Source organism: Podarcis raffonei, chromosome 8, assembly GCF_027172205.1.
Source record: "Podarcis raffonei isolate rPodRaf1 chromosome 8, rPodRaf1.pri, whole genome shotgun sequence".
Taxonomy (NCBI): domain Eukaryota; kingdom Metazoa; phylum Chordata; class Lepidosauria; order Squamata; family Lacertidae; genus Podarcis; species Podarcis raffonei.
This window is the reverse complement of record NC_070609.1, coordinates 18546669-18574391: the sequence shown is the minus strand read 5'-3', so window position 1 is coordinate 18574391 and position 27723 is coordinate 18546669. Positions and strand designations below refer to the sequence as shown.

Here is a 27723-nt window from a genome sequence, read left to right as displayed (position 1 = left end):
ATGCACCAAGGAGAACTGATCAATGAACTGTGGGCAGGGCTGGCCAACCCATGAGGCAAGGTGAGGCAACCGCCTCAGGCGGTAGGATCCTCAGAGGCAGCAGATCTAAGGAGTGCATCACCTGCTGCTGCTGCTCCTACTCCTGTGGCAACAACAGTTGTTGCCTCTACAGCAGCCTTTTGATGAAGAGGAGGCATTGGTGGTGCCCTCCCACCCTTGTTCCAGACGTGGATCTTTATTCCTCCCTTATTCCTGATGTACATCTTCACTCGCCCCTTCTTTCCTGGCCAGGGGGTGGGGACGCCATTTTGTGGTTTGCCTCAGGTGCCAAAATGCCTTGCCTGTGGCCCTGACTGTGGGGACAAACACAGGGTGCAAACCACCCTGCGCGAAAATCACCACAGAAATGACAGAAATGACAATATTTATACAACCAGCAGGGGAACATTTCAGTTTATCTGGATGGTCTGCCGCTGATCTTGACTTACCCACCCTCAAGTCAAATAATTTGAAAGAGAAGCTCTGGTGCAAAACTGCTGAGCTACAATTCATCAAGGAGTCCCACTCTTCATTTTGGTCTGAATAGAGGCAATGGCTTTCTTTCTCATATAGATGGTAGTTAACTCAGATTGCCAAATGGGATTGTTTTATCACCCGTCATCTCTGGTGCAAAGGGTAACCTTGTTTATCTTGAATTTCACTATCTGTACTTTTTGCATTTTACTTCCCTCAGTACAGAAGAATTGCATCTTATGCCTGGGATCACTTCCAGGAGTTATGTGTACGGTCATCCCTCCCTTACGTGTGACTGGACTGTGTGCACATGCAGTGTCGGGAAAGAATTAAATAATTCAATTTAAATCCGGAAATGGTGGGAGAGAGTTGGAGCCTGAAGAGGACGGCAGTGAAGGCGGAGGAAGCCTTGAAGAGACCGGAGGCACAGCGGGGCTTTGTTTACACTGCTCATCCTAACTGCCTAGCAGCTGGGGTGTGAGGTAGCGCAACAGCCGCAGCCACTTTCCTGTGCGGCCTCCGGCCTCCTGCCCGCCCTAGATCTTCAATTCTGGTTGTGGATATTTTTGGATACAGTATTTTTAGTATGAAGAGAGCAGCAGAGAGGGCGTTTAAAGGGTGTTTAGGGGGTGCCCCCAATTTTACGTGATTTCACTTATGCGCATGGGGCCCCGGAACGTAACCCCCGCGTTAAGTGGAGGAACACCTGTGTATGTGAAAATTGCTCACAGACAAAGAAAACCTGTGGAGCTGACGTGGGGATAGCCAGTCAGCCTTCTGTAAGGTGGCTGGTAAGGAAGTACTGTATTCTTCGCCCTATACGACACACGGGCCCATAGGACGCACCTAGTTTTTTGGGGGGGAAATCAAGGGGGGGAAATTCTCCCCCCCCCCAGGTTTGCGCAGCCATCCCCAAGCTAGAATAGGGAGACGGAGCGCTCCGTCTCCCTCTTCTGCCTTCAGGGACAGCCTCTCTAGCCTCCGTGGGGCAGCGTCTTGCCCCGCTGTCCCCCGAGTTTGTGGGGCTGGCGGGGGGGGGGAGAAGCAAGCTTGCTCCCCCCCCGCCAGCCTCCAGACCAGGTCCGGGAATAGCGGGGTGGCAGCGCTCCACCTCCCCGCTATCCCCCGAGGTTGTGGGGCTGGCAGGGGGGAGAAGCAAGCTTGCTTCTCTCCCCCCCCCACCAGCCTCCAGACCAGGTCCGGGAATAGCGGGGTGGCAGCGCTCCACCTCCCCGCTATCCCCCGAGGTTGTGGGGCTGGCGGGGGGGGAGAAGCAAGCTTGCTTCTCCCCCCCGCCCGCCTCCAGATCAGGTCAGGGAATAGCGGGGTGGCGGCGCTCTGCCTCCCCGCTATCCCCCGAGCTTTTGGGCTGCAGGCTGCTGCCTGCAAGCCTTACGAGCCCGCGGGACCTCCCGACGGGCTTGCAAGAATTGCGGATAGCTTCCTGAAGCCTGGAGAGCGAGAGGGGTCGGTGCACACCGACCCCTCTCGCTCTCCAGGCTTCAGCGAAAGCCTGCATTCGCCCCATAGGACGCACACACATTTCCCCTTCATTTTTGGAGGGGGAAAAGTGCGTCCTATAGGGCGAAAAATACAGTAATTCGTGCTTAGCACATCCTTTGGCCCGAGGCACGCTGGCTCTCAGAAGTGGTGAGGATCCTCTTGTGAGATCTCATGGGAAGTCAGAGCAGCCCCACCATGCCCAAGAGCCACCGCGCTGCTCACACGGTACACTGTGGGGGGACCTTGGTAGAGAGGAAAGGCGAGGAACTTAAAAGCTCTTTTTGCATGTCCCTACCAGAGAAGAGGGACGTGGGTGGCGCTGTGGGTTAAACCACAGAACCTAGGGCTTGCCGATCAGAAGTTCGGCAGTTCGAATCCCCGTGACGGGGTGACCTCCCATTGCTTGGTCCCTGCTCCTGCCAACCTAGCAGTTTGAAAGCGCATCAAAGTGCAAGTAGATAAATAGGTACCGCTCCGGTGGGAAGGCAAACGGCATTTCCGTGCGCTGCTCTGGTTCACCAGAAGCAGCTTAGTCATGCTGGCCACATGACCCGGAAGCTGTACGCCGGCTCCCTCGGCCAATAAAGCGAGATGAGCGCCGCAACCCCAGAGTCGGCCACGACTGGACCTAACGGTCAGGGGTCCCTTTGCCAGAGAAGAATGGCAGATCAAGTTGACAGATTATGCCGAAAATGGCTAAAATGACTGGAAGAATCAGAAATCAGGAACACCAAAATTTTAATAAGGAATGGGGAAAATTTATAACTTATCTTAAAGGCCACTGTAAACAGTTAAAATCGTTAGGAGGATTGGAATATCACTTGGGAGTTTAATGGGGCATTTTGGATACAATGGAGAGGTAAAAGATTTGGATTATTATAAAAGATGCAGAAAGAAATGATTAACAATAAGACCCACAAAGGGGAGAAGGAAGTCCAAGAGATTCCTCGGAATCTTGTTTTTATGTTGTATGTTGGATATGTGACTGTAAAATTTTAATCTGAAAAACCAAATAAATAAATAAAAATTTTAAAAAGCTCTTTTTGCACCAGGTAACTCCAAGTGGACCTGGCACGAAAAGAATTTTTGAGCTCTTGGCCTTCCTTCCTTCCAAGGCAAGGCCCACTTGGCGTGCTCTCTGGCTTTTACAAGATGGTGCAGGAAATTTCCAGAAGCCAAGCAAGCCTTGCCTGGGACTTCAGACATTTCCCCTCAACCAGACTGCCTTCAGCCACGTGTGGTTGAAATCACGCAAGTCAAATGCACGTAATGTGTAGGTTCACTGTACGGTGGTACCTCGGGTTAAGTACCGTATTTTTCACTCTATAAGACGCACCAGACCACAAGACGCACCTAGTTTTTGGAGGAGGAAAACAAGAAAAAAATTATTCTCAATCTCAGAAGCCAGAACAGCAAGAGGGATCGCTGCACAGTGAAAGCAGCAATCCCTCTTGCTGTTCTGGCTTCTGGGATAGCTGTGCAGCCTGCATTTGCTCCATAAGACGCACACACATTTCCCCTTACTTTTTAGGAGGGAAAAAGTGAGTCTTATAGAGCAAAAAATACGGTACTTAATTCGTTCTGGAGATCCGTTCTTAACCTGAAACTGTTCTTAACCTGAAGCACTACTTTAGCTAATGGGGCCTCCTGCTGCCGCCGCACGATTTCTGTTCTCATCCTGAAGCAAAGTTCTTAACCCGAGGAGACTGTAACCTGAAGCGTATGTAACCTGAAGCGCATGTAACCTGAAGCGTCTGTAACCCGAGGTACCACTGTACTTACTATTCGTCGTCGTCCCCCCCCCGCGCTCTTTGTTTAGTCAATGGTTCTGAGGAAGCAATTGCTGAAAGGCTTTTTGAAATCCAGTCAGCTCACCATAAAAAGGGAACGCTCCCCTCCCCCACCGTCTTCTTTTTAAAAAAGAAGATGTTTTTGCACATCCACACCTGAGTCTCCACTACAGCTGCAGCCTTGGGGCCCAACGGGTTGGTGATGGGGATTGTGTAGGAGATGACGCGGCTTTGGTGGCACTTGTTGTCGCCAGTCCACGAAGTCAGCGCCACGTCTACGGGAGAAAAGGGGACATATCAAGAGGAGGAATTCCTTCCTTATTGTGCTTTTGAAAAAAACGGAGTGGGGAAAACAGTATGTGAAAGTTTTAAGATCAATACACAAATCATGCAGTGCTAAGTTTTTAAAGAATCGCTTGCCCCCTGCCCTGCTCCTGTAAATTGGGATCGGGGCGAAAAGACAGTGTTGCAAAATGGATTTGGGTCTAAGTGATGGAGAATGACAGATATTGGCAGCATCCATTGTTTTACAGCTTGAAACATCCTCCCAAACCCTGCTCCTGAACAACAAGGGAGGATGTAGCTTTGCAGGCGTCCCCGTGCCCTCCTTACCTGTGAACTTGCGCTGGTCCAAGAAGCTGTGTATGAACTGGGAGTCGCTGAAGAGCATCTGCTGCAGCCTTTCGGCTCCAACATGATAAACAGTGTTGATGAGCAACCGCCCCGGCAGGTCCGAAAAGAAAGCGTCCACCTCGGCTTGAGGAGAAGGAGAAAAGAGTTTAATAATAATAATAATAATAATAATAATAATAATTTATTATTTATACCCCACCCATCTGGCTGGGTTTCCCCAGCCACTCTAGGCAGCTCCCAACAGAATACACTCATACCTCGGGTTGCGATCGCTGCGGGTTGCGCCTTTTCGGGTTACAGACGCGCCAAACCTGGAAGTACCGGAATGGGTTACTTCTGGGTTTTGGTGCTTGCGCATGCGCAGAAGCGCCGAATCGCATCACACGCGTGGCACTGCAGGTTGTGAATGCTGCAGGTTGCAAATGTGCCTCCCGCATGGATCACGTTCGCAACCCAAGATTCCATTGTATTAATAATAATAATAATAATAATAATGTGATAAAAAAAATCAAACATTAAAAACTTCCTAAAACAGGGCTGCCTTCAGATGTCTTCTGAAACTCAAGATAGTTGTTTATTTCCTTGACATCTGATGGAAGGGCATTCCACCACTACTGAGAAGGCCCTCTGCCTGGTTCAAGTGCAGCAGGGGCACCGCTAGGTACTTAGAAGAGTCAGGGCATGGGGCCCATAACACAAATTCAAAAATTTGCATATTATCTGCATATGACAATTCACACACACACCCTTAACAGAGAGTGGGGGGGGGGAGCTGCCCTCACCTTCATCTTGCGTTGAGGAGGAAGAATTGCTCATGTCCGTGGGGAGCTCCTCGCTGGGGAGTGGGTCCCCCTCCAGGGGGGACATTGGCGGCCCTTGAGGCAAATCGTCCCTGGGAGGTTCTGTTGCTGAGGTCACTGTGTGGCTGGAAGAGGCATCCACTTGGCTGTCAGTGTTCTCATCTGGGTCCTCTGCCAGCTGGAAGGAAGTGGATGGGCACACTTAGCGACACACTTGAGGAGTTTGCTCTCTTTTGAGTGGGCAGAAGATTCTCCAAATGTTCCCCAGACATGGGAATACTGGCTGCGTATCTGGCATTGAGCACCAGCACCTGACATCTGGGGGGATGGGGGACGGGACAGCAGCTGGTGCCTGGTGGTATTTTGACAGCTTGCATGCAATAGAAGTCTGGATGGCATGCAATGGAATGTAGTACAGCTAAATTTTTGTACAGCTGCAAATCTAACGCAGATCATGGAATCCTACATACTAATAGCAAGCATGCTCTTTGGGAACCTATCCATCCTTATGTACCCAAAATGCAAAATCCATGCAGAGATATCAGGGTTTGGGGGACACAGCTAAAAGAGGAATGAGCTTGCTCAGTGCTGCAGAACAGCAACTGATGCTGGAGAGTGTGAAAACGGAAAACCAAGGAGGAGTGGAAATGGAATGGAGTACCTTGGAAAAGGGCATGGCTGGCTAGCTTAAATCTTGAGCAGCTGCATTGAGCAGTAACAATTTCTAAACAGTTCCGCTTCCCTACCTCTAATAAAACTCATGTATCTCCTGTGGAATCCTGACAATCATTTTTCTGTTTCTGTTGTTTTTTAAATATTTATCATGACTGCTAACAAGTTTTATTGCAGCACCTGATAAAATGGACTCTAGCCCATGCTCTAGGTAGCATGTGAGCCCTTTTTCTTACAGGCTCAGAGCATATCTAAACTACAAGCACATCAGTCATAAACCAATCTTAGCCTCACGGCTTCATGCTAAAGAATCCCAGGAACTGCAGTTAGCCAGAGTGCTGGCCATTCTCGAGACAAGATCCCTCGTTCGGTTTCCTTTTAAGGGGAGGGAATGTGTTCTGAAGTAGTTCAAAAGCCTGTCATTTTCCTGAAACGTCTTACATTATCGGGGAGTAAAATCATAAAACTATTTTAGCAGGAAGTGTTTAGGTATGTCAACTTCGTTTTGAGGGCTCCCTCTGGATGTTATTCTTGGACATTTCCCAGCTCTGTAGGGCTTGACTAAACAACAATTGCAGATATAGAGAGAGAGTCTTTTTGGCCACGAAAAAAGCAATCTCACAGAACTGGACTTCTAAAAATACTCCAGATCTTGAAACATTTATCTGTTTTGGCAGCAAGCAGGGAAGGAATGGTTTTATTACGTGAGATAAAATCCCTTGATCTGATTTAATTTGCACTCATTTCCTGGACATGTTTTATTTTAATTAGTGAGGAAACTTTCCACGGTCCTCCACTTGCCCCTTGCTACACCTTTACTTGTATTTCAAGTTTCCTCAAGGAACCATTCCTTTGTTGCTTGGGCTACAGCAGAACCCCTGCATGTTGCAGAGCATTCTGGGGGAAGATTCCAGAATGACAGAGAGCAGATTTTGGCAAAAAGCTACAGGGAGAGACATTCAAATGGTGACTCATACAGACTTCCAAAGCCCCCATATCTGAACCCTGCCATCCTCACCGAGGTGGTCCCGTCACTACTGCTGGCCAGCGAGTTGATGCTCTGACTGGCATCCCTTTTGTCCATGAGGGGGCTGGTGTCCAGCTTGAGGTCCGTGCTGCAGCGGGAAGTCAAGTCGCTCAGGTCAATGACATCCCCAGTCTCTTTGGGGCTTCTGTTGGAAAGAAGAGCCAGGGAAATGTAGAGACAAGAAGGAGGGAGGGTTCAAAAAGAAGCCCTGGGCGAGAAAGGCTGGCCTCAAAAAGGAGTCAGAATGCACAAGGGCCCCCACCCATATCCACAATCAACTTCGTGGCAACTTCAGTCACTGGGTGGGGCTGACTCAGCATTCCTGAGCCCAGGCTCGCCAACTTTTTTGGGCCTATGGGCACATTTGCAAACTGGAGGAACTGTTGGGAACACCACACACAAACACAGACTGCAATCTATTCTACTGAAGGGAGTGGCAGTCCGGCAAAGCCTGGAGGGCCACAGGTTCCTGGCCTCTACATTAATGGTGTGTAAATGCTCTCTCTCTCCTGTGCACATATTTTTCGGCTGTGGCTCCAATCTGGTGGAACGCTCTGTCACAAGACACTAGGGCCCTGCGGGACTTGACATCTTTCCGCAGGGCCTGCAAGACAGAGCTGTTCCACCAGGCCTTTGGCCAGGGCACAGCCTTTGGCAATCCTCACAGAACTCTAGCCCAATGGATGCCATTAATTTGATTTGAACTGATTTTATAATGAAATGATTTTAGAATGTTGTATTATTTTATTGTTGTTAGCCGCTCTGAGCCCAGCTTCAGCTGGGGAGGGCGGGATATAAATAAAATATTATTATTATTATTATTATTATTTTCTTGGGAGAGAGGAAAGAGACTTTCTCTTACAAGTGAGAATGTGGGCAACGCTTGGACCACACCTTGATTCAAATTTGGTAGGGCCTCTTGGAAGGGGGATGAGACAAATCTGCTGCACAAGCACCCCCAGGTAAGAGGCTTGGAGCAAACAAGAACTAGGAGAAGGATCCTCACCTGAGACTTTGAAGAGGTGCTGCCAATCTGTGCAGCCAGCACTGGGCTTGGTGCACCCATTAGCCTGACTCAGTAGACTGTAACCTTGTATTTTATACTATCTCCCCTGGCATCCTTATAGTTACAATGCAGTCAGGGTGGGGACACATTATGGTGTCTGCAGGGCAGTGTACACTCACCCCAAACCGTTGATCTCATCGATGGGAGAGACGTAATCATCATCCTCACTGGTGAGGCCGAGTTCAGAGCCATAGCATTGGTGGACAATGTGCCAGAGCTCTTGAGGGGACAACGTCTGGGAGGAGAGCACAGCATTAGAAAAGAGAAAAAGGACTGCAGTTGAAGCGCTTGGATGAACAGGGCAAAATCAGTCCAGGCTTATCTGTTTAGTCCTGACACAGATACATGCAACACATACCACCCCCATACAGTCTAGAACCCAACATTAAACATCTGGTTCCTATTTTCAGAAACTGGGCAGCGGCTTCACTCACACAGACACAGAGACAGAGACATAAATTAAAAAAAAAATGGCAAGATCTGGAACTCCAGTGCTGAAATATAGCAAGGACTGAGCTTCAAGCTGCCGTATCCTAGGTTGTTTCTGCAGGAGCAATGGGTCCATTCTTACCTTATCCAGGAGCGTATTCTGCCAGAGGCGGAAGATCAGCATGAAGCAGCGGTCACGGGCCCCGAATGAGGTGAAGAAATGCTGGGAATGGCAAGTGAAAAGAGAGCCTGAGATCAGTGCCCCAAGATCAGTGGGACCAAGCTTCTACCTACAGGTAGAATTCATAGCTGCTTTAGCCCCGCCGCACTCTCCCGCTTGGAGAGGTGACGCGCGCCTATGGAGGCTCCTGCCATAGGCGCGCGTCACCTCTCCAGCCGGGAGAGGGTCGCGGGGGGCTGCTTTAGCCCTGCGCGCGCTCTCCCGGCTGGAGAGGTGACATGCTTTGCTTGGATTTTCCTTTGCAATACTGCTTGCCATGCGACATGGGGGGGGGGCAAATGAATCAACGTGATACCATTTGATCAGACAGGTTATGGGGGTCCATTCACCTGCCAAAATGACCCACCAGGGATCAGGGATCCCAGGATCTGGCCAGCCAGCTCATGTCTTTGTCTCAATGCCATTATCAAAGTTCACCCTCTTACTAGCCACACTTGTGCTCTGGACTAATTGCCTGCAATGACTACATCCTGATAGCTGTCTATCAACAGCTGATAAGGTCAGTTAGAATCCTGAGATCCACAGAGCGCATGAAATGAACGAGACTTCCTGCAGAAGGTGGTGGACTCTCCTGCCTTGGAGGTTTTTATGCAGAGGTTGAATGACTATCTGTCAGTAATGCTTTAGTAAAGATTCCTGCATTGCAGAGGGTTGGACCAGGTGATCTTGGGGGTCCCTTCCAGCTCTAAGATTCTATGATTCTACTGTTAAGTACAACAAAAGCAATTACCGTATTTTTTTGCACCATAACACTCACTTTTTTCCTCCTAGAAAGTAAGGGGAAATGTCTGTGCGTGTTATGGAGGGAATGCCTACGGGTGGCATGCCTACGGATTTTCCTCCTCTAAAAACTATGTGTGTGTTATGGTCGGGTGCGTGTTATAGAGCAAAAAATACGGTAAATGCTACTAAGAGGCAACTAGCTCACATGAACTGTTCCAGAGGCACACCCGAGAGTCACCCGATGTTCTTTTCCCTTTTGCTTTTGCGGGGCATTGCCCCTCTAGCTGAGATAACGTATCAGAAGCAAGGGACATAGGAGATGCCTAGGAAAATAAAAGGCTGCACACTCTGCAGAGATTAATCTCTGCGGAGCACAGCCTGTCCAGACACTGATAAAACTTTAGCTGAAGGGTGGGGTGAGGAGGACGGGAACTGTTGGGTCAGGGTGCAAACTGTGGGCTGGAGGTGAGGCCTAGGGCAAAGCTCACTCGTGCATCTTTGCCCCAAGCTGCAAGCTTGTTTTGAACAGGAGGAGGCAACAAGGCTCATCTCTCACGTCCTGTGCCGTTGCGCTTCTATGTTTGCTGGGGCATAAAGGTTAGCAGGAAGCGGAGCACACAGATGCGATTAGGATCATATCCACTGGCATGAGATTCACACTGAGAACAAAAGTCCAAGCCCTTAGGGAGGCAGGTCAGAGGAGGAGGAGGAGGAAGAGGAAGCTGAGGGCAAGGCACTTCCTAACAGCTCCCCTTCACAGCTCCAGACACCAGGTTTTCCTCATGCACACGTGCACTCATGCACAGCTTCAAAACGACCATTGGAAACTCAGTAATGTTGGGAAGGGCACCATGACCGGAACTGTGCAAAGCAAGCTGCAACTATCACACAGGGAGCAGAATATCAGCTGGCACAGGGGTGAGCCACCTTCCGTCTTACCAGGTGGGAACACAGCTCAGTGGGAAAGTGCAAGCTTTGGATACAGAAGGTCCCTGGCATCTTCAGAAATAGCAGGGGGGAAATATTATTGGATTGGCTGGCCGGCAAACAGCCCCATGGGCAAACACTGACAGGCAGATGGTGCTACCACAATGTTCACCATCTGATGTCACGGTGATGCCGAGCGACTGATAGGTAGGTGGCTCCGCCCACCAGTCAAAGTTGACCTGCAGGGTGAGCGTGTGGAGATGGAGGTCTTATTTCAATTTTGCATGCCGCATACCACCTCACTGTATTTTAGTGGAAGCATGGCCTGTGACTATTTAAATAAATAATGTAACAGCGTGTCATAACGTTTACAAAGCAAGAACGTACGCTGAAGATCTACAAACAGTTGCAACCCAAGAAATCTGTATTCGGTGATCCTAGAGAACTGCATTCTTGGCTTAAGAATTTTAGAAATTATTATTGTCTGCTAAATGTCTACACCGCCCTTCGTCCGAAGATCACTAGAAATGCCCAGCTCGATCACACCAAGGCCTACCTAGCCTAGAATTATTTGCAAGAATCCCAGCTGCTTCACCAGAATTGGCCACTGGTCCTTTCCCGTTGGCCACTGTTGGAGACTCGAAAGATCTTTGGCCTGATCCAGCAGGTGCCTCCTTTTATGTTCTAGGCACCTGGAGAGCCACAGGTTCCCCAGTCCAGATCTGGAATGTGCATAACACGGGACTCAGCCCAAAGCACACAAACACACCCCTGGCTCACCTTCTCGGTTTCTGTGCAGATCTGAATCGCGTTGGGGATCAGCTTGGCCGTCTTCTCCTTCCTGATGCATTTCACCTCCTTCAGCTGGATGGAGATCTGTTGCGGATGAGCAACACAACAGGGATCAGCGGCAGGAGGGGGGAAGGCAAAGGGGCTCGCCTGCGTACCTGACCCATCTCCCCCCAGGCTACCTCGCCAAGGCACTCACCGTGGTCTCCCATCGGAAGATGTTGCTGTAGAAGCAGATCCAGTTCTCCGATAGGTAAAGCCGCCCTTGAAGCAAGATGTCACGCTGCAGCGCACAGGAGTAATCTGAGGAGAGGGGAGACGTCAGCTGCTGAGAGCAAGTGTTTGGGTTCAAGGCAGAGTCGGGGGGGATTGGGGGAGCAGCAGCAGGCTTGTGGGGAGACCAATCCTGTTGATAAGGGGGGTGAAGGCCACAGCTGCTGGGCACCGACCCAAGGCTGCTCTGTTTTTATTTTTTATTTGCTTTTCTGTTACAATTCAGCATTTATACATAAACTATTACATTCAAAAAGAAATAATAAGAGTACATCTTTTAATACACTTCCCTCTTTCCATGGTTTCCTATCTATTCCCCACCTATCCACGTCTTCTTGTTCTTCTCAGTTTTCTCTCTCTCCCTCTCCTTATCTCATGATATAACTGAGTTATTCTCACCCTGATAGGTTAATTATCTTACTACAATGGTTTTTCATATGGTCTAATGGCCAATCCTCCTTGAACCTTTTATCATCTCAGTTTCTTATTATGTCAGTCATACCAGTTAATTCCGCGTATCCCGGCAGTTTACGCTGCCACTCATCTTTTGCTGCTCTGTTTTCATTTCATTTTCCAAAATATATTGCTCAGCCTTACTGTTTTCTTTTGGGGTAGGTTGCAATCACATAAAAACACAGCAACACAGCGACTAAAGCTGCAGTAACAAAGCAGGTGCAAAGCTTGGTTAAAAACAGCCCACGTCTCTAAAAAGTCTAGGTGAAGAAAAAAAACTGGTGCCTAAACAATAACAAAGAAGGCATCGCCTCATTTCAAAGGGAGCTCCCCATTTGAGGTTCAGCAGCCAGAAACGCCCTCTCTGTGGTCACTCCCCTGCCTCACATCTGACGTTGGCGCACCCAGAGGAGCGCGTGGGCAGGTGACCTCCATTTACTGGCAGGTTGATACGGGAGCAGTCAGTCCTTTAAAGCACTTATTCTAGAGACAGGACATCAGAATGGTTGCAGGTGACTAAACAGGACACTTCAAAACCAGAGGCTTTAACTGATTTAATAGTTGTTCCATTGTTCTGTGGATAAAGGACAACAGTTTTGTGAAGGACTCTCTAACCTAGGAGTGGGGAACTTTCTTTCTGCCAAGGGCCACATTTCCTCAGGGGTAATGTGCTGGGAGCCATGTGCTGGCAGCGGTTAGGACGACTAGAGCAAAAACTGGGTGGGACACCCCTTTTCTCCTTCTGCAACCCCTTTCTCGTTCTCTCCATCACTCCCCTTTCCCTTTCCTTATGCCACCTCCCTTCGTGTGTGTGTGTGAGAGAGAGAGAGAGAGAGAGATCCCATTTTCCCAGCCTCTCTCCTTTTCCCCATTTCCCCCTTTCTTGATACCCACATGAAATTAGGCTAAGGGTTGCATTTAAACACACACACACACAACTCCCAGCATCTTCATCAAACTACAGTTCTCCGGTGTCTTGGGGAGCAAGTCTACTCTAGACCATTAAACTGGCACTCAGCTCATTTGTAAGCTTTTTTGTGCTGATTGGCACAAAGAGGCAATTTATGAGGTGTCCAGAAATAGGAATCAGCAAGCCTGCTAGTGCAGAAAAAAGATATGTAGGAGAGATCAGGCTGTGAATAAAGCGGGGGTGTCACAATGAATTTCTCTTCCAACCTGTGAACGGGGCCAATTGGATCTATACTTACAGACGGGGAGGGTAGGGGCTAATCTAAATTCCAACTATAATTCCTTTATACATTTTGACAGGAGTGGAATCCTCAGCCAGGAGAACTTAAAGGATGGACAGGAAAGACAAGAGAACCTAAAATGCAAGAAACTGCAAGGAAACCTCTCTCGCATCCTAATCATGACAAATACGAAATTAGAAAAGAACACATTCTACAAAATGATCTCTCTCACACAGCCAAAGGCTAGAGCCTTCAGAGACTAACTGCCTTTGAATGTGCATTATGTCAGGCATGCTTAAGTTTGCACCCTGGTTCTGGGCAAAGAGAATTGAAGCGCACAATCTTTGCACAATCTTTTAAAAATGCCAGTCAGGTAATAATATTGCAAGGGAGAAAGATATTTCAATTTGCACTTAAAAACAACAACAACAAAACCATTTATCTCCCCTCCCTTGCACACAATGGGACAAATGGATTTTGCCCTCCCTGTGCTTTCAAATTCTCCAGAAATCGTAACTCTGCACAGAGAAGCATCAAACCAGTTCTCAAATAAGTCTTTGGTCTCATCATGCATTTAAAGCATGTTGCTTCCCCCCAGAGAAGCCTGGGAACTGCTGTTTGTTAAGGGTACTGGGGACTGTCATGTGCTTTAAATGCATGCTGTGGCTGTCACCAACTCTGATCTCCTCTATCATCTACTGCAGCAAAGACAGAGTTTGTGGAAGCCCTCAAGAAGTTGCTGTCCTTCCATCTTCCTTGGCCCCATGGGGGCTGATGGGAGTTGGAGTCCAACAACACCTGGAGGGCCACCACAGGCTCCCCACCCCAGCTCCACACTATCAACCATCACATGTAGGCCTGCTGAGACACCTCATTCACCACCTACTTTGGATTCCACCGTTTGGCATAGCCTCCCTGCACCGCCCTTCTCCTCCTGTCTCTCACCTACAAGAAGCCGCTCCGTTTCAGGCAGTCCCTTGAAGATCCTGCGAAAATCCTCGTTGCGCTGCTTGTACGTGGGGCTCAGCATCTGCCAAAGACAACCAGGCCCTTCAGGATGGAAGCGTTCCCTTCCTGTCCCTCCCACGGGACCCTCGGCCCAAGAGGCACCCAGCTCAGAAGAAAACTATCTATGCCCACTTCCAGCACCATGCAGAGAGCTGGAGGCAGGAGCTATTGGTTGAGCAGGGCCATCCTATGGCATGGGATAAGAGAGCAACTGGGATGACTTTTATTTTCCCATCAACGGCCTCAGCCCAGTATACACAAAGGAGCATCTCCATCCCCATCATTCACTGAGGTCCAGCTCCGAGGGCCTTCTGGGAGTTCCCTCACTGCGAGAAGTGAGGTTACAGGGAACCAGGCACAGGGTCTTCTCGGTGGTGGCGCCCGCCCTGTGGAACGCCCTCCCATCAGATGTCAAGGAGATAAAGAACTACATAACTTTTAGAAGACATCTGGATGAAGCCCTGTATGAGGAAGTTTTTAATATTTGACATTTTACTGGTTTTAAATATGTGCTTTAAGCTGCCCAGAGTGGCTGGGGAAACCCAGCTAGATGGGCGGGGTATTATAACCACCCCCACCATCACCACCTTAAAAAAAGAATGCCACTCTTCCTACAAGGAGCTGCAAACAGTATACACAGGCCTCCCCATTTTATTCTAACAACCCTGTGAGGTAGGTTACGTTGTGAGATTAGATGGCTCAAGGCCACCCGCCTGTGGCTCACAGCTGAGTGAGGATTTCAACCTGGCTCTTTCCTCTATTTTAAGTCCAGCACTCTTAACTACTAAACCACACTGGGGCTGTGTAATTAGCGGCTTAAAACACAGCGGAGGTCATTATTTTCCTCAGTTTGGATCAAAGCTGGTTTGGGGGAGGGGGTGAATGGATCAAAATGCAGTATTTCGTAAGAAACAAGGGGGGGTGGATAGATAAGGCTTGTGGCTAACCTCATGCACACACCACTTCCCAAACCTGGGGTGGGAGTACACTAGATGCAGAGTAAACAGGAGTGTGTACACAGCCTTGCTATCTGAGGCTGCAGAGACCTGCTGGTTGGAGTGGAGGGTCTGGGTGGGGGTGGCAACTGATAACCTCAGGGGATGGACAAAGGGCCCCAGAGCTTACAGAAGAGCTTCAGAAAGGAAATGCAATGCACTGCAGCCAAGCCAAGCTGTTGATGTAGTAGAAGGAAGAGAGAGGAGCAAGGCAAGACCAGGCTGCATTTTAAGCTGTGTACATAGACCCAGTGTGGTGTAGTAGTTCGACTACACGCACTCTGGAGGTAAAGAAGCAGAACCGAGGAAGGAGGGAGGTGGTGGGGTGCTAAGCAAAAGTCAAGAGAAGTAGGAAGAGCGAGGCATCTCACTTACTCTGTCCAGAGGGAGCGTCTTAACCCAGGGAGCAAGGGCAGCAGGCAAAGGAGGTTTCCAAGCAGCATCAGCGTGGGTTGCAGGGTGGGTGGGCGCACGCAAAGGAAGACAGCAGCAGCGCTAGATTCAGAAAATTCAGCAAACGCACTGGCACAAGAATGGACAGGTTGCAGCGCGGGGTGGAGAAAGGGCAGCGCGCCAGCAAGAAGGCAAGGTGCAGGATTGGTGCGATATCATCAGCACAGAAAGCGGGGGTGGATGGGTCAAGAACGGGGCTGACAGTGGAATGGGGGGGGGAGAGCGGGGAGCGCGGCTGGCAAAGTGTCAGCGGAAGGATGGGGTTAAAACAGCAGAAGCACAAAAGAGGAAGATCGGAGAGAGGGAGGGAGCAGGCTGGGGCAAGGGGGGTGGGGTTCTCGCAGGCGCCCCGAGGGTCATGGAAAGTGCTCGGGAGGAGATCGGGGCGTGCTTCCTTTTTCGCAGGGGTCGGATCCCGAAGGGGAGGATATGCAGAAGGGCCGGGGAGGAAGTAAAAGTGGGGGCGCAGAGGAGCTGGGGAGAGTGAAAGGAGGGCGGCGGAGGAAAGTTTCTGGAGCCCATCGAAGACGCGGAGAGGCCTCCCCCAGGGACAGCTCCGCAGCTCCTGTTACACCGCCCAGCCATTGGCTGCGGGCGCCTGGGTGTCACTTACAGGAAACAAAAGGGGGCTGGGTGTCAGGCTGCAGTTAACCATCTCCTGCCCACGTGGGGGACTCTGCCCCCCGGCGAAGGGGAGGCGACCTCCGCCGGCCCGCCTCAACCCGGCGCACCGCTTCACTTCTGAAGAATTCCTCTTCCGGAAGCCCTTGCAAAACACACCGAGAGATGAAACTCAGCGGCGAGGGAATCGCGCTCTGCACGTGCGCAGAGACACCGTCTTGGTCTTTCCCTATGTATTACTAGATTCCCGTCGGTTTGGTACTGAAAACAAGATTCCGAGGCTGAGCCTGCCTTCTTCGCTCGAAGGATTTTTTTTTCATCTCGCCCCCTAGAAAGGTTCCCAGGGCAGCTTACCCAAAGAAGTAGGAAGAGTGATAAGAAAAAAATAAGACGCCGATTAAAAGATTAGGTGCGAAACTCGGCAGCGGCAATGGCAAAAAGGGTTCGATCCGCGTATGGGGCAGCGGCATATTCCTGCATTGCAGGGGGTTAGACTAGATGACCCGCAGGATCCCTTCCAACTCTAGGATCCTGTGATTCCCTGGCCATGCCCTCCACATCCGCTGCTCTTTGTTCTACGCTTGCTGCCAAAACAGGGCAGAAGCAACTTACCTATAAGACTGGGGGAAGGAGGAATAAGAAATAAGATTGCCCCATCTTGCAGTCTTGTCTAGCTAAACCTTGTTCCCCACCACCAGCCATGCCCCTCCCCAGTGCTTTTTTTTCTTTAAAAAAATGTTTAGGGGTACTCTCATTTTCCTACTTATTGAAACACTGCCCCTCAATGAGGCCAAACTTAGATTCACAAAATGTTTAGGGGTATGCGTGTCCCCCCCAGAAAAAAGCACTGCCCCTCCCCTTTGCCACCCCTCAAATGCTTGTGCATTTCATTCAATGAGACTAGCCAGATCTGCTCATGGAGCAGAATGGGGAGTGGGCTGTACCACTGCAGGCAGGGGTACATTTGCACACCTCACATTTTAATGTCCCTACATTTGAGTGGGGGAGGAATATGCCACAGCTAGAAATCTACCATATCGATGGTACAGAAAGGTTCTAAGCCAGTCCTCTTCCCTGCTGTGCTAGTTTTCCAACTGCAAGGAGCATTTGTTTGTTTACATACTCAGATTATTCCCATGCCTGCGGTCTATGAAAAAGTGCTCATCGTGATTAAAACATGGCTTGGGAATATACCGTAAATAGACTCCCAGTTTAAAGCGCTGATTTATTTCCTACACTGCCTTTTAGGTTCCAGGCTATCCTCTCCCTCCCTCAGGTTCGAAACCCCACTCAGCCATGAAGGGCCACAGGGCGAATTTTGAGCCAGTCACAGCAACCTCTCTGCCTACCAACCTCACAGGGTTGTTGACAGGATATAAATGGAAGGGGGAGGAAAGACTGCATGCACTGCCTTGAGCTCCAGGGATGAAGGGATGCAAGGTGCTGATTCAGATGGGAACCACAACAGGGCACAAAAGGGCAGGGCTTTAGGGCAGACATCCAACAGGGATGGCTTATGATATGGGGCAGCTAGGACCTAATTTAATAACCTCACTGCAACACTGCCCACCGGGGTCCCAAATCTAGATTCCTCTCCCCACCACCACCACCAATGCAATGCTTATTATTTACACTTTAAAAAAAACAATCTTTCGATTGCTATTTGTGTGAACGGTGTCACATTTAGAGTGGCCGTAAAAGTTTCATAAGACAAGGAACTACAATCATCGTTAAGTAAATATTACTTAACGGTAATATTTACTTAATATGACTTAGTATTCGTAGAGTTTCTTTGTGAACCAAGGCTTTTGGCGCAGTGACACCAGGGATCGAGAACACTGTTCCTATTGAAACCAAGCACTTGCCATCCGGATATTTCATCACCAACTGGAAATGTATTTGTATCGCCAAGGACTTTTCATAGGATTAATGTAACTCAGTACTGATCCATGTGTACAGTGTTCTATGATTTTGTAATTGCAGATTTACGACGTTTCAATTATCTTATTGTACAATGCTTTGATTTTTATCTTTTTTGATGAGCTGGTGGTTTTTAAATATACTTTAAAAACAGTAATGGGGGGGGGGGGGAGGAAGTAAAACCATGAAAGCAAACCCATGAAATGCTGGCCACACTACTCCAAAGGCTTTGGGCTGAAATCCTAATCACACATATTAGGGAGTAAGTTCCATTGAACTTAACAGGGCAAACCTCTCAGTAAACAAGCACAAGGGAGAAAGTTCATTAGGGTTGCCATACAGATGGACTTTCCAATGACAGAGTTAGCATCCGGGGGGGGGGGGTTGGAAAATCAGCAAAAAAAAGTTCAACAACTTTTTGTGTTGATATTCACTTCTGGAAATATGGCTCCAACAGTGCAATCCTGAGGCACACACACACTCAGAAGCTGGCCCCGCTGTGGGGCTTACTTCTTAATAAATGCCATGTTTAGGGTTGCAGCCTTACAAACATATACACCAGGCATAGGCAACTTTGGCCCTCCAGATGTTTGGGGACTACAATTCCCATCATCCCTGACCACTGGTCCTGTTAGCTAGGGATCATGGGAGTTGTAGTCCCAAAACATCTGGAGGGCTGAGGTTGCCTATGCCTGGTATACACTATACATTTAAAAGCACACAGTTTCCCTCAAAGGACCCTGGGAACTGTTGCTGGGTTAAGGGTGCTGGGAATTGCAGCTCTCTGAGGGGTAAACTCCCGTTCCCAGGATTCTTAGGAGGAAGTCGTGTCTTAAAATTACAGTGTGAGCGCAGCTTTAGTCACAAATAACTTGTAAGTGGCATGAAGGCCGTGAACTGAGATGCATGCCCTTTCCAGCTCTCTCTTTTTGGATGGATACCAGAAGGGCCTGCCTTTTCATACGTTGGCAATATTGCTGTGCACTTTTAATAGCTTCTTAATGGCCCAAAGCTGGAGGCGTTCTATTCTTGTGTACACCCCAATGGAAGAACAAAAATAATAACTTACACTGTACCAGCTCTGCATTTTCTGAAAGAAAGAAAAAAGAGAGAGAGAGAGTTAGTGTAAGCCACATGTTAACCTGGGGTGATGAACTTTTTTTCAGCCCAAGCATCACATTCCCTTCCATGCAACATTTCAAGGGCCACATGCCAGTGGCCGGCAGGGACACAGGCAAAAGTGGGCAGATTAACTAATGCAAAGTTTGCCTTTATGCAGTAGGGCAATTCCTGCACACAGTTGGCCACCCCTCTCTATCCTCCATCCAAACATGTTCAAGGACACATCCGGGACAGACAAAAACACAATGTGGGAGGACAAAACAGGGCCAATGAGGGGTGGGCTTCAATCAGGAAAGGGCCAATGTTCAATTTTATGCATGCCCATTAATTTTAATTACGTAAGTATAAGATGTAATTAATTTTAGTGTTTTAATTTCTGGTGTATGAAGAGAAGCAGGGGGAAGCCACCTTGTGCTAACAGAAGTCCTTGCACTGGTTTATGCTAGTTGAATCCAGCCTAATAATTTTAAAAGAAAATGGAACAGGGGTCAACTAAACAATGCCAGCGGAAACAGAAAACCTTAAGTGCCTGAAAGGGGGCACCTCCCATGGGTGGTTGTTCCATAATCTGGGTGCCCAAGTTGAAAAGGCCTTCTCCCTTGTTCCACCAACCAAACCTCCTTCAGTTCTGGCACCCTAAGAAGAGCCTCAGAAGCTGAGCAGAGTTCCCCAAACAGGTTCATCTCTCATCTCCCGCCACACATGCCCCCACCCATTCTACCTTGTTATTACGGATGAAGCTGCGCCCACTGAGGGGGTAGTTCAGTGGGGTGCTGGGCGGGTGCACTGCTTGAGGGGTCCGCTCTGCTGCATTCTCTGAGCCTTTCTCCACCATGGCTTCCGGGGTCAACTCTGGAGGAGGTCGTGGCGGCAACTGCAACAAGCGCTTCCTCAGGGACGGGGAGCTGCTTGGGGTCGTACGTGGGGATGTGGTGCCTGTGCTGGAAGGAAGCAGGGAGGCAATTGTGAGCCGAGGCCCCGATTTAAACACTACCGTTCCCAAGTTGCCCAGGAACAAAACTCAAGATGATCTCTATGCCATGTTTGCCTTAATACACAGCATTCCCCACCTTGGTCCTTCTAACCCTCTATCTTGCTTTCACCATCCAGCTCACATGTAACCCCTAAGAGGACCTGTGTCTTTAAGAATTGCGGAGAATTGAATTGTATTTATCAGGAAGGACAGATCCTGAAGCTTAGGCTGCTATACTTTGGCCACCTCATGAGAAGAGAAGACTCCCTGGAAAAGACCCTGGTGCTGGGAAAGATGGAGGGCACAAAGAGAAGGGGATGACAGAGGACGAGATGGTTGGACAGTGTTCTTGAAGCTATGAACATGAGTTTGCCTAGGAGGCAGTGGAAGACAGGAGTGCCTGGCGTGCTCTGGTCCATGGGGTCACGATGAGTCAAACACGACTAAATGACTAAATAACAACAATCATTGAGTGCATTTATTTCCCACCTGTCCTGCATGGACCTCAAGATGGCATACAAAGGAGTTCTAAGCAGACCCAGGCTTGCTTAGCATCATCATCAAGGTGGCTGCAGCCACTGCCATATCTTGCTGGGATACAAAACAAACAACCTGCCACCATTCAGTTTCTCCCATCACTGCAGGACTATGGGTGCTTCCAGACTAAGGAGATGGGGCCTTCATGTGCAAACGGGTCATTGAGAAATATCTCAATGGTTGCTGGCAACGCACTGTGGTGGTGGTTACTCAGCGCTTTTTTCCCTAAAAAAAATGTTTAGGGGTACTCTCATTTTGACTCAAAATCATTATTTTATAGTTCATATCAGGAAAAATATAGTAAATAGACAAAAGTACAAAGATTCACAAAATGTTTAGGGGTATGCGTATCCCTGCGTACCCCCAGAAAAAAGCACTGTGGTTACTCATCAGAAAGGATATAACCCAGATTAAATGAGCAAAAAAATACAGGCTGGTGTTTTGATGCCAAAGACACCTGGTGGATGTTACAAAAAAAAGGGGGGGGAGCTTTCCATGCATGAAGAGTACCCGTCTTGGAGCACCCTATAACAGGAAAATCCATATTCTCTGTACTATTGAACTTTTAAAGACACAGAAACAGTCTCTGCAGCTTAACAAATTTCCAAGTTGGGTTTCTTGATTTTGTTTTTTCATTTCCTGTCCGGCAGAAGCTATTACTAGAGCAGAGGAAATGTAAACAGGAAAGCTCCCAGCTCATGAGAAGAAACAGGATCCTAATCCCAGAGTCAGGTCACCTGAGGAAACGCCAGAGATTCTAAGAGACACTCAGAAGGGGAGTGAAGAGCAAACTGGAGTCAGATTTGTGGGCAAACCACCCTCAGCTAAGGACCCAGTTTGTATAACGGACCAGATACTCTGCTTCCCAAATCCATGCTGTATGAAATAATACGAGGCCACACCCAATTTGTACAGGTCTTCTTCTCCAAAAAAGAAAGAGTGAAAGAAGTTGTGTATATGACTACCCATGCTTATTACCACAGTGATTTCCCACGCAGCGTGCGTAGTTATCCCCCCCTCCAGTTTATCTTCGCAACAACTCTGTGAAGTAGGTTAGGCTGAGAGACTAAGGTTGCCCAGTGAGCTTCGTGGCTGAGTGGGAACTAGAACCCAGGTCTTAATCCGACACTCCAGCCACTACACCACACTGGCTCCCCATCCATACCGCCCACAAGCCATGAGGAAAGGGATAACCCCACCCCCACCCCACCCCCCCGTTACTGTTCCTACTGGGCTCCCATCTATGTCCGTGTGTGAGCAGGTCCTGTGAGAAGCCTTTGAAATGTAGGATGGGAACACGAATATTTGCCAATGGCCTCCGGAACATGCCAAGAGAATTATTTTATAATGAATCAAAAAGTGAGGCCTGTAGCGTGGATTACTCTAGTTCCACCATATTACTCCTTCCATTCGGTCATCTGGGTTATGCCCCCCAATAATCTGCCTTGCCACATGTTCTATAACCATGATTAGCAATTATGACATGCACTTAATAAACAAAAACTAGGCATTTACAGGGATGCATAGCCATCAACACCACAGCGCACAAGGCACATTTTAAGCCTTCTCAGTTGCAGTCTTGCTTAAAAAAAAAAATTGCCCTCCTCAAATTAGCAAGTAGCCTTATGGGGAAATGTCTTTCCTTGTGCAGATTGTTGCACAGAGGCAAGCAATGATTTTTCAAAATCAAGACTGCACCTAGGAGAGGTTTAAACCTCTCCTCCCCATGAGCTGTGCAGCCCCCTACAATTGGCATTTTGTTTTTTAAAAAACCCACAATATGACTGCTAATCAGGTCATTAATGTACCGTGAATCCTTGGAGCATGCTCAGTTCCCCTTGGGAAGTTTTTGGAAACCCCACCAGCAGCATTTAGGTGTTCTCCCTGCTTGAAGATTGCTTTACATTTCTACAAGCCGTGGGGTTCCCCCAAACCTGATACCTTCATCTTGTGAATGGGCCGTGCTGTTTTAGCAACATAAGCAACAGCACTCACCTATGAGCACCGGAACCAGTGAAGCTATGGAACATCCAAGCCATGCATTTAAAGCATCCTGGGAACCACAGTTTACCCCCCCCCCCACAGAGCTACCATCCCAGCGCCATTTACAAACTATAGCTCCCAGGATTCTTTGGGGGAAGTCATGTGCTTTTAAGTGTTTGGCATAGAGTGCCTTACAACAATTGTCTTATTTACTCCCATGACAGCCTTGTAAGCAAAGGCATAAGGAACCGAGGCTAAAATAATACAACTTGCCAAAGGCCGCTCTGACAGCTCATGACTTAAGCAAGGATTTGAAACCAGGACACCCTGATCACACGAAAACATGCATCACATCAAGGAATATTCCCATGCAGACGAATTTTCTTATGTTTTAATTAGGGCTGTCACTTCATTGGAGGAATAGTAACTGAACGATTATAAAAGCGTTAACCGATAAATACGTTAGTTAAATCTGCAAAATTTGCTCATGAATAAAACAATCGGGGGGTTTTTTTGGGGGGGGACATTTGTTTTTCAACGGTGCATGACTATATCAAAGCATCATCATAGAAGAAGCATTCTCTCTTGAGTGAAATAATTCTTCTAAAAGAGAGCTGGTAGTTAAAAGGAGCTGCATTAAAATCACCTTCATTTTAAATAAAGATGAGTTATGATTAAATAACAATGAAGCCTCATTGATCAGGAGGCTGTTTTAAGTTGCCCAACATGTTTTTACAAAATTATTTCTTTCATTGACAGCCCTAGCTTTAATAATTATGAGCATGTGAATAAAAGGAAGGGGTTAAAGTGCATCACCATCTCATTTAGGGATGGAATCCTGAACAGTAACAAGGGCAGACTTTGCTAACCTGATGTGCTGGCTGGGGCTGATGGGAGTTGTAGTCCAAAACATTGGGAAGGCATTCAAGGTTGGCAAAGGCTGAACTAGGGGTAATGTTTCATTGGGCACAATGGGAATTACTTCCAAGCAAATGCACATATAGGCTTGTGCTGGACTCCATTTCCCCCCACCATCCTTGAAATCAGAGTGATCAGAATAGTCTGAGGCTTATTTATTATGTGCTGCGTGGCAAACGCAACCTATGTTTAAACTGTAATAATAATAATAATAATAATAATAATAATAATAATAATAATAATAAATTTATTTATATCCCGCCCTCCCCAGCCAAAGCCGGGCTCAGAGCAGCTAACAACAATAAAATAAATACAACATTCTAAAATCATTTCATTATAAAATTAATTCAAATCAGATTAATGGCAACCATTGGACTAGAGTTCTGTGAGGATTGCCAAAAGAGTTAGAGTTTAATCCGTGCTAGGGCTATAGTAAGGAAGAGTAGAGAGCTGAAACTGGTCAAGACAAAACCAAACAGAATAAGAGACTGACCCATGTGGACGCCCCATAAGCTGTACCAAAGGAATGGGGAACCTCCAGGGGCTGTTGGACTCCAACTCCCATCAGCCATGGCCAGGACAGCCAATTGCCAAGGAAGATGAGAGTTGTAGTCCAACAACAGCACATGCAGGGCTACAGGTTCACCCCCAGTACCTCTTCAATCATAAATCTAGCAAGCAACAAGAATAAAACAAGGATAAAGGAAAGATAAACCAAAACTCCACCTCCTAAATGTGGAAGAATTGGGAAATCTGAAGTTTTTTAATTTGGGGCAGGCTGGCAAATACAGTGGTACCTCAGGTTAAGAACTTAATTCATTCTGGAGGTCCGTTCTTAACCTGAAACTGTTCTTAACCTGAGGTACCACTTTAGCTAATGGGGCCTCCTGCTGACGCCGCACGATTTCTATTCTCATCCTGAAGCAAAGTTCTTAACCCGCGGTACTATTTCTGGGTTAGCGGAGTCTGTAACCTGAAGTGTCTGTAATCTGAAGCGTCTGTAACCCGAGGTACCACTGTAGTGGTTTGTTTGTTTGACTGCCTATAAGACTTGTCTACGTGTAGCAAGGAAGCTGTGGCAAACTGGGAAAGAGCTGGTTCCTTTCCTTTCCAAGCCATTGGAAAGTCACAAATGGCTAATACTACCTTCCTTTTGCAGACAGGGTAGTTGTGGTTCACTGTCTACAGGGCCAGTGTAAGGGATCCAAGTTATGGAGCTTGTATCCCACACCCAATGGGAGCATTCCCATTTCAGGCTCTCAAAAACCCTGTTGAGGTGGATGAGGCCAACACAGAAGCAGCCAGATCAAGATCACTATCTGTGCTACAAGGCCGAGTGGGATTTGAATCCGTTCCTGCCCAGACAAAGCCTCAGACTCTGTCCGCTGCGCTGCATGGAATGCCAGGCACCAGTATCATGCGATTGGAGGCGATGTCAGGTTCTGCGACAATCTGCAAACAGCAAGGGCTGGGAATCTGGGAATAAGGCAGCACCAGGCTCCCACAGACCAGGATACTGGGTGTGGTGGTTTCAGGAGACATGTTTCCTCACACTTCCACGCTTATCATCATGCACACACACACATACAGAGAGAGAGACCTGCCCCGATCCAGCAATGAACTTACCGGCCACCCAAGGATCTGCCCTGTGTCCTGGTGCAAACGAGAGCAAGAAAGAAAGAGAGTGGAGGGAAATTCATGAGAACAAGAAATCAGGGTGGGGGGGAGAGAGAAAGGTAGAAAGAGAAGGGCACCCAAAGAAGATAAGAGCAAGATAAAAAGATCTGCAGAGCTGTTTGGGCTACGCAGCTCACGCTGTTATTTTGGCCCTCGCTCACCCGCATGCACACAAACCCCGCCTCTGTCTGCCCTTCCCGGACAGCCCCTTGCAGCAGGTGGCTGCTTTGCACTGAACAGCTGCAGGGGGAAACATACACACAGGCCAGTGTTTGGGAGGATGGCTGTCCCAAACGCTTTCTCTATCCTCTTCCTGCAGCACCCAAGCCTCTTCGGAGAGTGTAGTTCTGTCTGGCCAGCCTGTAGTCCCCCCAACCTCCGAAATCAGTATTTGTTTCTATGTCTATAGTTGATTCCTATAAAAGAGCACGATGTTTTTGATTCCAGAACAAGAGGCAAAAGCCAAGGCAAAGCCGAGCCCCCTGGCTCTCTGCCCAAAGAGGTGAGGTGTAAACTCTGGTCTCCTTCCCCTGACATGTGCATATCCTGCCAAGTCCCTTCTCAAACGCCGCTTGGGTTCCGTGAACTGAGTTTCCATTCCTTTCACTGTTCTAAAATTGGGCCTCACCATCACTGTGTCTGATGCCACGTGTCTGATTTTACAAGGGGCAACCTTGCTACCTGAAGGGCTGTTGGAGGGCACACTTCTCTTTAAACAGAGTCTGGTTTAAACATAAAGAACCCTAAGAAGGGAGAGCAGGACGGGGCTTGATGTCGCCCATCAGCAGCAAGCACTTGTGCATAGATGTAACAGACACATAGGTCGCCTGGTCACAGTCTTCCCCGCTATGGGGAGGTGCATTGTGTTTCTATTTAGATTGCAGCAAGTCATCCTAAATTTGCATTTATGCACGTCAACTTGCATGTGCAAATCACTAAACCTCTTTCACGCTCATTTTGTTTATTAAATTTATATACCACCCTTTATCAAAAGATCTCAGGGCAGTACAAGATAAAAGCACGACATAAAAGCACAAATAAATAAGTTTGAAAAATTTATGTTGAAGCCTTTCTTTTTTTCCTTTTTGCAATGTGCAATTGCCCATCCTATGCCCCTCATCAGCATCAAGCTTTATTGAATTAGGCTGGCCTGGCATTTGGGATTTAGTGAAACTTTTTAATCACTGCTACCACATGAGTGACCCTGGACTTACTGGGACCAGCCTAAAAGCCGTTCCAGGTATAGGCAGGTCTCTGGCAACCCACCCACACTCCCAAATACCCATTACACCCCCTTCCTGTTTGTATGCTCCCCCTACAACCTTCAAATCTGACATTCTATCTAATTCCACACAGTGTGGGTGTTTAAAACATCAAGGGTTTCTTGAAAGTATGACTGGTATAAATAATGTGGCATCGTTGCATTTGCCTTGTTTTGTTTTACGTCAAGTCAGTCACACCTAAGTCTCCAAGCTAACACCTAAGTGTTCCACCCAGGACAACAGGATCAGGTCCAGAATGGTACTGGGTGCCCTGCCCAAAGCAGTCTTGTTTGAAATATATAATAACATAAGGACCCTGCTGTTATCAGATCAAAGGTCTATGCAGCAACCTGTTTTCCACAGTAGCCAGCCAGATGCTAAGGATGTGTACTGGGACCAATGTTTTTTAACTTGTTCCTCAATGCTCTAGAGCCAAGCTTGTACAGTTTTTTGGGCCTTTGGGCAGATTTGGGGTTTTGAGCGAGTTTCCGTCACTTCCTTCCCCTCAACCTCAGATGAAACCCCAGAGAAAGCAAAAGAGAAAGAAGGAAAGAAAGAATACACTAACACATTTCACTCTTCCAAGAGATCGTCTTGGTAAAAATTACCGTATTTTTTGCTCTATAAGACTCACTTTTTCCCTCATAAAAAGTAAGGGGAAATGTGTGTGCGTCTTATGGAGCGAATGTAGGCTGCGCAGCTATCCCAGAAGCCAGAACAGCAAGAGGGATTGCTGCTTTCACTGCGCAGCGATCCCTCTTGCTGTTCTGGCTTCTGAGATTCAGAATATTTTTTTCTTGTTTTCCTCCTCCAAAAACTAGGTGCGTCTTGTGGTCTGGTGCGTCTTATAGGGCGAAAAATACGGTACATCTGATAGAATCAATCTGAGCCTTGAAAGGCACATATGTGTTGAACAAGGAGATGGGAAAGCGTATCACTTTTCCAACTTCCTTAGTCAGCTCTGTTTACTTTTCTAAGGAGAAAAAATGGTAGCCACCCTCATCAACTCCTGACCAACAGCGTGGGGGCTTAAAGACTTTGTGGCAACAGGGAAAATCCCCATGGGTGTCACCGTGCCCATGGGTGCCCTGTTTATAATTAGCGGGTTACCATACCAAAAATGGCATCCCCCACCGAAAATGAGAAGTGGCCCATTCCACCCTGCCATCTCAGGATCTTACATCTCATTCTGTGGCATGTATAGACTAGGGCTGAAGGCTCAGCA

The 27723-nt window shown here is 48.1% G+C and overlaps 1 protein-coding gene across 8 annotated transcripts in view; it reads right to left on the bottom strand.

The window, feature by feature from the left end:
- Nucleotides 1-27723, bottom strand: part of GRAMD1A (GRAM domain containing 1A) — a 51223-nt gene that overhangs the window by 11807 nt on the left and 11693 nt on the right. For 3 of the 8 annotated variants that reach the window (XM_053398287.1, XM_053398290.1, XM_053398294.1), the window contains exons 2-12: nucleotides 19870-20084; nucleotides 19096-19116; nucleotides 13975-14059; nucleotides 11313-11416; nucleotides 11105-11200; nucleotides 8576-8656; nucleotides 8124-8239; nucleotides 6930-7083; nucleotides 5222-5417; nucleotides 4419-4562; nucleotides 3963-4081 (exon numbers count right to left, since the gene is read on the bottom strand). In XM_053398287.1, the coding sequence (XP_053254262.1) occupies nucleotides 3963-4081; nucleotides 4419-4562; nucleotides 5222-5417; nucleotides 6930-7083; nucleotides 8124-8239; nucleotides 8576-8656; nucleotides 11105-11200; nucleotides 11313-11416; nucleotides 13975-14059; nucleotides 19096-19116; nucleotides 19870-20084 (1331 nt within the window). Of the gene's footprint in view, nucleotides 1-3962; nucleotides 4082-4418; nucleotides 4563-5221; nucleotides 5418-6929; nucleotides 7084-8123; nucleotides 8240-8575; nucleotides 8657-11104; nucleotides 11201-11312; nucleotides 11417-13974; nucleotides 14060-15407; nucleotides 16074-16098; nucleotides 16630-19095; nucleotides 19117-19869; nucleotides 20090-25185; nucleotides 25275-27723 lie in introns of those variants that run through there. The other 5 variants (XM_053398291.1, XM_053398289.1, XM_053398288.1 and 2 more) reach the window with 4 other exon arrangements.